The 12,013-nt window shown below is 45.3% G+C and overlaps 1 protein-coding gene across 1 annotated transcript in view; it reads right to left on the bottom strand.

Moving 5' to 3' along the window:
* Positions 1-2,786, bottom strand: part of RTKN2 (rhotekin 2) — a 31,264-nt gene extending 28,478 nt beyond the window's left edge. The window contains exon 1 of the mRNA XM_035329397.1: positions 2,654-2,786. Within this exon, the coding sequence (XP_035185288.1) occupies positions 2,654-2,677 (24 nt within the window). The 5' untranslated portion in view covers positions 2,678-2,786. The remainder of the gene's footprint in view (positions 1-2,653) is intronic.
* Between the last annotated feature and the right edge of the window lie 9,227 nt (positions 2,787-12,013).

Below are 12,013 nucleotides of genomic sequence, written 5' to 3'. Positions count from 1 at the left end.
TTCAACAGCATTACAGAAGAACCATGCCTTGCCTCACTGCACAGTCACGCAAGCAATGATTTTTTCATTCCAAAGTATGAAATAAGACAAGCTTTCCTGTCAGTCACTAGAATTCTGCATCAGGGTTTTTCTGAAGGAAATACATTTTTAATGTATTGTAAAACCTTATGGAAAATTAACTTTTTCCTATTTATTCTCAGAGAAATGGGGTATTTCTAAATTGCATTATTCCTCACTTGCCATTTCAAGCAGGTCTATCCACACCTAGCCAGAAGATAATTAAGGCGAAGGATCACAGACTGTTCGCTGTCTCCCAAAGGTGTGCTAGATGCCACAGATGACCATGATAACCATTTCCTCAGTACGTGGCCATCCCTAACAACCCAATATTTCTGACATGCACAAACCAGCACGCTGTCGCTACATCACTAAGTTGTACTGCAAACACATTGCAAATCAGTGTTGAGGCTTTTTCAACACTAAGAAACCTCTGGAATTGCAAGCATTGTCAGCTTTCATTTGTGTAGTACATCTTAAGTCAAAACAAGTGCTCTGCAGATGGATCTATAAGCAATTGCCTGAAACCAGTACAATAAACTGAATTTACAAGTTTAGTATTCCAGCTGGTAGAGAAGTACCAGCAACTCCTTTGAGCCTCAAAACAGGTTAGAAATAGAAGGGAACTAACTTCCCCACAATTCAAATACCAGAGAAAACCAGAGCCCATGAATGGGGCAAGGCAGAAGGTTCTCTTCTTGCCTGTGGACTCGCTCTGTCTGTAGCTGCCTTTGACATGAGAAAGTGATCCTTTATAGCAGTCACAAGAGCCAGGTGGAAACTCACTGCACAGTCACCAACCATTCCCTCCTATCTTTGCAGGAGTGGGTTTTATTGTTTTTGAAGGCCTGATGCCATCATCTAAAGATATTTAATGTTTCAGCTGCTCCTCCATCTGCTCACAGAGCATTTCTCCCTTCCAAACCACCTCCACTTGCTACCCCTAAAGAAAAAGCAGCTCTGGTCTGTAAGCCACATTCAGCACAGCACAACTCAAACTGTGATGCTCTGCACTTCCAGCCACTTCAGAACCCTTTTGCAGGTTAAGGCTCGTTTTATTTCCCAGCTCTGTCGTTACAAATAGCATCTTATTCTTGTCAAAAATAGGGCCCAGTACCACACAGAAGCTTCTTCTGCCCCACATCAAAAGCCAGCAAGTCACTAAGCCCACAGACACAGTTTCCCATTTTCCTCAGGCAACATATATTAAGTGTTTGTTTTTGTTTTTCCCCTGAGATGATAAAGATCCCAGGCTTGTGTGACCAGGCAAAGCAGGACAAACCCAAGTTCTACTGAATTTGTCAGTGTTTAAGACAATTAAGACACAATGTGAGAACACAACGGTGACTAGTCACCACCATAAAGGAAGATGTCACAGAAGAATAGAGGCCCCTCCAAAATGAAGAGCTCTCCAGCTCAGGCCCAAGAGAAGTGCTTGGGATGTGCACAGGAAACCACTACGGATGCCCTCTGGCACCAGCAGGCTGTCTGGTGGCAAACGCCTCCCAGAGCTACCACTGCAGGGTTTTGCTGGAAACTCCACTGGTATTCTCCACGGCCGACACATGGAGACCTAGAACAGCACTGACAAACCACTTGTTTTCCCCTCTGAGATTTGCTTCCTGAGGTTCCAACCACAGGCAGCACAGCATAAAGCAGTGAGCCAACACCTCTGCCTCCCCTGCACCTGTATCCAGCCTTCTTCTCAGCTCCCATCCCTGAATGACAAGCAAATAGCTTTCGTCAGTCTTCTTTCATTCCAAGTCAAATTTTACAAAACTCAGAAAAGCTAAGCAAGGCCCACAACTGCCCCTAAGAAATAATTACACGTTCTTTGAGTCTAAGGTATTCATCAGCTGTTATAAAGCTGAAATTCATCTCAGAAGAGTGAAATAGCACTTGTCCCTGACATCTCCCAGGGAATGTGCTCCTACACTGACCCAGCACGGAGCACGGCACCCCAACCAGATCCACCGCCAGGTTCATAGCTGTAGTGAGCAGAGGAACCCTCCCAGCTTGGGGCACCTGTATGCATCATTATGGCAACTCTGGGAGCTGCACGACGGATTTTGTCTGAGCCCCATCTCAGCCAGCCTCACGTGAAATATTCCAGGCTAGCAGTACATGGCTGCTGGGCCGCAGCTTACACAGCTGTGCCACTCCAATCCGATCTGAAGGCACGACTTCGCAGCCCGATTTGGAGAATAGGAAGTTCTCCACACCCACCAAAAAGCACTGGTCAGCTTTCCCCTGCCGCTTCTATCTAAAAATACGGGCACACCACCTGGGCTGGAAGGAGCGACCCAGCATTGCTCTGCCACATGCCGCCTGCAGCTCCCTCGCGGCCTCCCCTCTCCCCGGCACTGCGGAGCCGGTGAGCAACAGGTGCGAGACGCGCGGCCCCGCAGCTGGAGCTGCCCGAGGAACAGCCTCTGCCTTCCCCAGGGCACGGGCTGCGACCTCTAAACGCCAACCGGGGAACCCGACAGGCACCGGGATGGGCCTTCAGAGGACCGGCCTGTCCGGACAGGACCCAGCTCGGCCCCGGTTCCGGTCTCCTCCCGCCCGCCCCACTCCTCACCGGCTCCGCCCGCGCCGCCCCGTGCCGCAGCCGCCTCATGGTGCCCGGCGGCGCCGCCGTTCAAATCTCCCGCCCCCCGCAACGGCCGCAACGGCCGCGTCATGGCGGCCCCGCCCCCCGGCGCCTCTGTGAGGCGGTGGGCACCGCTCGGCCCCGGCAGCCCCGCAAAGGCTCCTGCCCCCGTGTTTGCCTGCAACGTTAACAAAAGGTCAAAAATAAAACCACGCTAACGCCGCTGCAAAAGACAAGCTACGTCCCGGCCTGCCTCAGGCAGCCAGCCTCTCTAAAGCCCTTTTCTTAATCATTTTTCCCGGTGGTGCAGACAGCTCCCTGGGATCGGTGGCAGCTTTCCAAGAGTTTTAGATGCTAATTAGAATGATTTTGCAGTACAGTCTGTTCAGCAAATCCTAGTCTTAATAAGTCCCCAAATGTGACTGCTAGTGGCATGAAGAGCCTGTGCCTGCAGCCCTTACACATCTCCGCTGACACTGGCTTGTGCTGGAACCCCTAAGAAAGCCGTGGCAGTTAGGCGGGTGGGACGCAGCCATAACTAACGTGAACAGCGCCTTCTCAAGCTGGCTGCAGACCTGCTCTTGAGCTGGTCCAAATGCCCAGTTTTCCACTACGTTAGATACATGTTACTGCAAAGCCTGGCTTTTCACACTTGGACCTGCTTCTGCTTTGGTCCTCCCTTGCATTCACTTAGTACTTTTTTTTTTCTTTATAAAATCAAGCTTCGTGATTCATTCAATCTGTCAGATGCTTGATTAAAAAAATGAACGTTTCACCAAACTCCTAGTCCTTCCTCTTCAGAGAACACGAGACCGAGGTTTTAAACCGCCCTCCTGTCCTGCAGGAGCTGTATGGGCGAGACGTTCCCTCCGCGCTCCCGCTCCAGCCAAGCTGCCCTGCCGTCACAGCACGCATGCTGACTCCAAGTGCAGATGGCTTAATGCCATCTCTATTATCCAGAGACTTGGGAGCCAGCTGGCAGCTGTTCTGCTCCCTAATTTAAGAGTAATCCCAGCAGACAGCAACAATAACCATGGAAGCATTGCCCCTGTGTTTTCTTCTCCAGGCCAGCCTCCGCTGAGGGACACAGACCGCGGAGGCACAACTGCCGAACGGGGAGAGCCCCGAGCAGCCTGCGCTGGGGCTGCTGCGCTGGCACAGAGAAGCCAGGAGCAGGTCGGGTGAATTAAACAGGGGATCTATATCCTGCCTCCTGGAGTTGCTTAAGTGAAGCGTTTTTTCAGATGAATCACACCTTCACAGCATCCTTTTATTTGCCACTCTCTCGGCATTGCAAAGCATTTAGTTTCCTTCTAGTATTAGGGAAACTGGATAGCAGAGGAAAGATCATTGTCTGCCTAAATCACTGCTCTGCTTGAGTGTTACATCAGCATATTATTTTAAATGTTAGGCCCATCATTTTAGTTTAGCAGGTACAAAATGTCTACACCTACTCTTGACAGCACTGCAATATTTTTCTTAATTTCTTAGTTCCCACAGCTTGCTACACCTACTCGTTGAATACCATCAGAGTGTGCCAGTAGAAATCTATTCAATTCCTATTTAGATTTCTCCTAAATGGAAATACATGAAGATTTGTACTGGGCACATGGAAAAGAATTTGCAAGGCTTTCAATAACTGATTTCTACTTACTGCATTTTAAACTGAAAAGCAAACTGCTGCCATTGACTGCCGTCACACATGACCCCTGTAGTCCGGTTCAATGGACAGAAACTCTGGAATTTAGGGTGTTTACCTGAATTGAATTGAAGATAGGGCTAAGATAAAAGGCAAAACTGTTAGCCTTAACTCATTCCTTCATTTCAAACTGCTGAGGTCATCACTTAGTCTTCCCATTGACTGGGCTGGATACCAGGCCAACAAACTGAATAAAGTAACTGCTTTATTGTTTTGTGTGTCTGCTGCAGCTTTGACTGGATGAGGTGAAATGGAATAATCTAGACAGCAACAAGGAGCTCCTTCCTAACCCTGCCAAGGTGAAAACATTGGCAAGAGACAAGTCTGAGGGTTCCATTTTACCTGAGCAGTCTAAAGTAGGCGTCTTCTCTAAGGCAGGCACGTAGCCAATGAAGATGCCCTAAAATATGCAACTGCATAAATTAGTTAAGATGCATCATCTATACTTTTGATAATTAAACGTAGAGGCCATAGCAGCTTAGCATAAACACATTATTTCAGGTGTTCACAGATTAATTTTACCTTGAGAGTATCTTTACCTTCTGCTCCATTTTTTTTAGTATTTTGCAGTCCTGCTGCTGCAGTGTTCCAAATGGCACTGGGGTCACCTCTCCGTACAATGCTTTCCTATAACATTTATGGCACCATCAACAAGACATTTATATCAGGTGCTTCAATGAACTATTCTGTTGATAGTTTTATATTCCTGGAGGATTTCTAAAATAAACAGTAAAAGGCTGAAAAAACACAAGGAATCATTTTTCCTTTTCCCAGATAAGAGTCCAGAAACTGGCTCTGCCCAGTATTCTGTATGTCAATCCCATCCTGAAGTGCCTCCTGATTAAAATACTGTAGTCTCTTAAAAACACTGTACGTGGTTTAAATGCACCCCCAATAAGTTTTGTAACAGAAATAATAAGTTGCAAAAAATCCATCACCACATGCATTTGGAAAACAATTTCTGAGATCAAACCTGAAAACATTCAAAGTCAGTGACACTATGTGACTTCAAACCACAGTTTCATGATCCTCTATGTCTTAAAGCTGCTCACGCACAAAAAACGTTACAAAGGTTAGCTGAGGTAGACCAGTCACACATACTCCTCAGTTTCTGCTTGTGAGACCAGGGGCAGTGGTTTTGAAGTCAACTTAGATGTGGTCCCCACATAAGTGTAAAGCCATCCCCCTGAGAAGTATCCTGTTGGACAAGGATCCTCACAGGTGATTGATTGATTGATTGATAGCTTCACTCAGAGCATTCCTCTAGCTGAGAAGTCAATGTGTACACACAGTGTTTAATAAAGCATGAGTTCTGCAGCCTTTCCTGACATTTAGAAATCTATATGGTCTCTCTTTTCTACGTGGCTTCTTATCTTCGCAGTATTTGAAGGACCAAAATTAGTTGGTTGAAATTGGCCACTTGGATGCACTGCAAACGGGGACATTTACACACACAGAACTTATGGTCACACAAAAATGATAGTCCTATGTAAACCCGGAGAGGTCCTTTCTGCTGTTGAATATTGAAAGGATGTTCAGTATTAAAAGGATTTCTAGGAGGTTTTATACACTGTCGCTTCCTTATCATACCTTTATACAGGATTTCTTTGTTGGGTACAAAACCCTGCTTTGATTTCTGATACATTTACTGCAGGTGACATTTGGTGCAGTCTGAGACAGCTGCATCCGAACATCGGCTGGGCAGCCTGCTGGTGAAGTCGCTATTTCGTGCTACAGGAGAATCTCACCCGGTGTTTTATGTGCTGCTTTTAGCATCAGGTCTGTTACGATTTTTTCCTAATTGATCTTGTATGGGCAAGTGGAAAGTCAGTGGACCATTTAAATGATTTGCCATATGGAATTTGAAACTGGGAATAAGTACTCTGAGAATATTGCAAATCTAAAGATAAACTCCTAAATGAGAAAAATGTGACAGAAATCCCTTTCCCTTTGTTATCCAGAGGCCAACCATCTATTTGTGGGAGAGCAGACATAAGCTGCTTCTGATAGTAATTTCCCAGTAAAAGGGAGAGATTCTCCAGCTAGCTCAACAACAGGGTTGCTGTCTGAAGGTGGATACAGGGTATTTGCAGATGGTCTTCAATTTTTTTTTTTATTTTTTTCATACAATTTAGAGTATCTCTGCAGACCACAACTCTTGGCAAAGGATCTCAGCCTGAAGTGAGTTTGCAGTTTGGTCTGTTTTTCTTCTAAGTACTGGTGTACAGGCATCTAAGGAGTGAAAAGTGACAGAGCTATATGGTCTTGAGGCTGAGCAACATCAGCTACCCTCTGGGCAGCCACAGGCGCTCACAATCCCTCTGCATAGTATTGCTAAGGCAGTAAATAGTGACTGTCCCTTGGCAGGCACATTTCGAGCTGACAGCTGTCATTCCAAATAACTGAGGCACAGTAGCTCATGCCTGGTCGGCGAAGTAAGACCACAGTGAATCAAACACTATTTCTTTGCACTTCACACACTCAGATTGTTTTTCCTGCAAACTCTTACTTTGCCCTAAGAAGTGCTTCTCATCAGTGTGCCATTGGTTTGTGTCAATAGTTTCTCAGTTATACTTAGGGATATAACTGTCTATAGCTCTGTAATTCTTCCTGCCTTGCCACAAAGCTATGATTTCTTCTGCACGTTTCTGAGTCTTCAGTTGGGTACTAGCTGCATTTGTCATGCAAGACAGGCCAAGAAAGAGGAAGAGCCAAAACAGGAAGGATTAAGGGAAATTTCAGAGAAAGAAAACTCAGTTAAAACCAAGTAACGTATCATTACTATCAATATACTTTTCAAAAGGCACATAACAACCATTTGTGGGTGGAAATTTCTATCAGAAGTTTTAAGCCTCTGGGCCTCAAGGAAAACATCACTTATGTTTTAACATCAGCTGTGTTCTATTTCTCACCAAAACAGATCACAAGAAACCATTGAGCAATCATCTGCTCAAGTGCTTCTTTTAAAGAAATATATCCATGGGGAAAAAAAAAAAAAAAAAAAAAGGATTTAACTTTGCAGAACTACCAGTTTCCCATTGCAAATGTTCCCGGTCCCCATGTCTCCACCAAAACTTCCCCTAGCTCTCAGCTCTGCTGTTGCTTTGTCCTGCCACCCACAGTCGGAGCCAGGCAGTGCTCTCCTGGTGGTGTACTGAGGAGGCAGGGGGGCAGATGGAGGGCAGGGGGGCTTTGTTTCGCTGTGATTTGCTTCCTTGGCGCACTCTGGAGAGCATTTCCCTCTCCCCTCAGAGTGCCACAGAAGTGTGAACTAGCTTGCCTCCACGAAACCCCAAAAGAGACAAAACGAAAGAGGAAGGGTTTGTCACAGCACTGCAGATGCTGGGACCTGGCACAAGGACATAAGGCTGTTCTGGGGAACAAACCTGGATCAGAGACGGGCCCTTTTAGAGAGGTGACGATTTTTTGTTGAATCACTCAACTGTTCCATCAAAATTGTCCATTTGCACATAAGAGGGACCAAAATATCTTTTTCCTGAGGTACAAAGATCTAAGGGCAGAAAGTGCCTGCAAAGCAAACCAGTTCCTGTGAATTCCTCACAGCCAAAGTGAAGGGCAGGACACCTTCCTAAAGCCCACTACGATTTCACTGTAGGATGTGTCCAGCTATTTTTTCTGTTACTTCAGTTACCTTTGAAGTCAAAAGAAAGGAATGGAATGAAATTGGGCTATGCCTATGCTCAGTTCAGTGTGAGAGGGAAACATTTCTGACTAGTAATAGCATTATGTGTTTAAGAGGACAACCCATTTTTTTCACCGCTATGAAAAAAACGGGTTGAATAGCAAATATAAGTAACTACATTTCACCTGAGGTTGGTTTGTCGGAGATTTCTATCATCCTTCTAACCATTTCATGGCCTGTTAAATGAGCTGAGACAACACTTCATGTCATAGTTAGCATTTTAAATTACAAATAATGGTAACAATAAATAGCACCTCGTGTTTTTACAGGCAATTTAATCTGGAAGAATAAAAATAACTAGCTATGCCTGGATGCATGTATGAGTTATACACACACATATATTTACTGCCTTATTTCAGAAACCAATTTGAGTTCTAGGAAGCCGTTTCTAGCACTTGATGCTATCTGTGTGTTTGTACAGTATCATCAAAGTGGAATTATGTTGTTTAAAGTGGAGTCAACAAACAGCAAATAATTTTTTCATAACAGGTTCTGTAAGCAGCTAACACAAACCCAAGCTGGAAGTTATCCAGGTGTGATCTGGACACCAAGGATCACCTTTTTAAGATAACTTACAGATATGTTTGTGCAAACACCATTTGTGCAATAACACCTGCAATAGGCAGCTTTAACCAACAAATGAATTTACGCTTTCTCTTAGTCCTTCCCTATTTGGGAATGTCTTCCCTGACCCCATCCTTCAGCAATCTCTGCAACTCTGAGTCATCCTACTTACATCTATATGCATTAGATTTTGTGGGGGAAAATACAAGCAAAAGCAAGCCACTATCTAACACAAAGACCACTTTCATTTCATTTTACTGTTAATACCTCAGGACACTTGCACTGCCTTCTCATTTTTTTTAATATACCGCTACTCTGCCATACAGCCTCTTCCAGACCTGCACCAATTTCCACCTGTAAAACGCCAGCCCAGGAGAGTTTCAAAAGCCACAAGGGGGCTTCAGCTCCTAGGCTGCCCTCAGTGCCTCTCCAAGTCCCTCCCCAGAAGCGCAGGAACAGCATGTCTCTCTCCACCCCTGTAGCAAGGGGTACGTTTCTTCACACACACGTTACATTTACTGGCCACGCAGGCAAGTAAATGCTCTTGCTGAGTTCATTTAAATGGGCGATTGGCACCGACAGCCATTGAAGCACCCAGAACTTTGGTGGCAGCCCTCGTGCAGTCAGCACACACATTGCCAATCTGATGAACAGGTTTTTCTCATCAGCATCCCAGTCGCATGAATTTTTCAACATTCCTTCTAAAATATCTCAATAACTAGCATCACTAAGTTGGTGGAGAACAAAAACATCTTTTACCATTTTAAGGGTAATAACTCCCACGTATAATTGGCACCATATTGGTTTATGTGCAGCTACCTGAATTTTACTGGCACTCATTCGGATCTTTGGCTAGAAAGCAAGCAGCCTTCTCCAGGCTGTATTAGAAGGGAAGAATCTTTCCATTGTTACTAATAGTTTCACCTCTGGGCATTTCTAAACTAAAATTACTGATCTAACTAAATAGCCTCTTTAGGATAAAATATTTCAACAGAGAATGGGAAGCTGAAAACGTGCCCCAGCTCAGATCTTGGGTAAAATGTCAGCATTCAGGTAAGCCTTGAAGAGAAGTACAGTGGAATACTTCACCTTCTGGAAAGGCTCACGTGAGTTTAACATACAGTCCATTACTCAGGAGATGAGAACAAGCCTTATTTGGATGGGATCAATTTGGGTTTCATTCCTGCTCTGTGTGGGAGGGTCTGTGGCTACAAATTATGTAGCTAACCCCCATCTGGGTGCAAGAAATTTGAGGAAAAGACAAAATGCACCCCACCGCAATACTACTATTTTTTCCTTTGGTCAAGACGTTCAGTTTCCAGCCTTCAGAACCTACTGCCTGAAAGAGAAGTTTATGTGAACTAAGAAAAGGCACATTTCTGCAGCAAGTGAGAGCCCTAATGCTCCCACCATACATTCTGGCTGGATGAGAGCAGGGCTGCGATGAGAGACAAATGACACGTGCCCTCATACTGGCCCCATGTCCCCTGGTGAATTTCACCCTGTGAGTCTAACAAATTTCTGTCAATAACATAGGCAGTCTACTGTGGAAGTGGCAAAGCCCTTCAAACCAGCCATGCAGCCACGTTGCTCTTCTCGCCCACTTTGGGCTGTTGCTTGACTACAACACGAATACTGAACAGTGCCAGCAAAGCTAACACACCAGAGAGAAGCACTCTCTTTTTATCTCACTTATGCTTAGGAACTAGTAAGTGTTCCGTACTTTCCTTTTTCCTTTTAAGTCCACCCCTTTATTGTAGATCGTGTCCTCCTTCTCTCCATCATATTGGAAGCCTGTTGGCTTAAATGAGCCCCTCTCCAGTTGCTTTCAAAGCCCTATTAATTCCTTTCAGTGTTCATTAATGCATTCAGTGTCCTGCCCAGGTGCAGGAACCTCCAGCCTACCTGTCCTCCTGCCAGCAGGCCAGTGGTTGGTCCCTCCAAGACCTTTACATGGAATGCAAACTAGAAAATGAACTGCTTGTGTAATACCCAAAAGGAGGAGAAAAGAGAAAAAAAATATTGTCCATAAGCATCAGATAAAATCAACATACTTTGCAATGACACTAAAGACACAGGAGACACGTATCTCCCTCCTGGAGAAATGTAATTTTCTCCTCCTCAGCATGTTCTCTATAGCCAGGGTACGTATCTGATACAGATGCACGAGCATAACATTGCCACCCACCAGGACAATTCCCTAGTTGGCATTTGTAAGCAGATAAAAACACCATGGCATCACCTTGCACAGCACAAGGGGATCCTTAAGCAAGTGTGAGAAAGGAACCACCCCTAAACACAGGCACTTGCCTTGCATCGTCTCTATGCCAATAAAGGAGAAGGGAATACCACCGCTTTAAAAGCAGCTGGCTCTCACCTCCTGGACAGCAGACATCGCTGCGGAAGGCGAAGAGCCCCCTCTGCCTGCAGCGCAGATGCCAGGGTTGCGGCAGAACGGGGGAAGGAAAAGCACAGACCCACTGCTTCCTGCAGGGCTTAGGACTGCTCTCCCACGCATTTGGAGATGGCAGAGGACTGAATTTGCCACAGCAGCCTTTCAATGCTGTTCTTTTTATGTCTCTGCTTATGTAAATTGAAAACTTTTACAATCCCAGTGCATAGGATTAGGCACCAAAGCGAGCTAATTAGGTATTAATGGCAATTCTCTGTCCTTCTTATGGCCTTTTTGGACACTTTTTACAATTGGGAAATCAGTGTGATTTATTTCAAATGTAATTCCTCAAACGTGGAAGGCATTTGGTATGAACTTTTAAAAGCAGTGCTCCTTACCATCTGGTGTCCATTGCAAAAAGAACACCATCAGAATGAAATAGCTTGAAATTCCACTTTGATGCTGTGCTTTGTACTCTTCTTTGGAGAAAATGTCTATATTTTAATAAGTCCCAATGAGGGAAAGGCTTTGCTGTAGGGAGAAATCTTTCTTTAAAGATATCCTGGCATGTTTTTTGCTGTCTTTCACTTTCTTTTTTCGAGTGGGGCAGCTTCAACCAAAAAAGAATGACCCCCTTCCTGCAGCAGATTGCCTCTCATTTCAGAAGAGCTCTAGGAACAGCAATTACTCTCTACCTCTTGGCTCTCTTCCATCAACATTCAATGCATAAATCTGCTAGCTAATCCCACAATTAGCACCTGGACTATAATTCTCTTGCTGCTTAGAGCTGGCTTAAGCAAGCCCAGCGTGTTGCGGCCATATAAAACATCCTGTCCCCAGCTGGAGAGCCATGAGAGGTTTGTCCCTCACTGCCACCAGGGATGTCCTGACCCTGTGCAGCTGCTGCTACTTGTGCCCGCGGACCAGACCTTGAGGTCTCCTGGTGCAGCCAGAGGTACTGCTGCACCACTGAGGATCTCAAAAGGGGACCAGCATGGGGAGCAG

The sequence above is a fragment of the Oxyura jamaicensis genome, chromosome 6 (genome assembly GCF_011077185.1).
Source record: "Oxyura jamaicensis isolate SHBP4307 breed ruddy duck chromosome 6, BPBGC_Ojam_1.0, whole genome shotgun sequence".
NCBI classification, from domain to species: domain Eukaryota; kingdom Metazoa; phylum Chordata; class Aves; order Anseriformes; family Anatidae; genus Oxyura; species Oxyura jamaicensis.
Note: the sequence above shows the minus strand (reverse complement) of the source record. Positions and strands in the feature narration are given on the sequence as shown.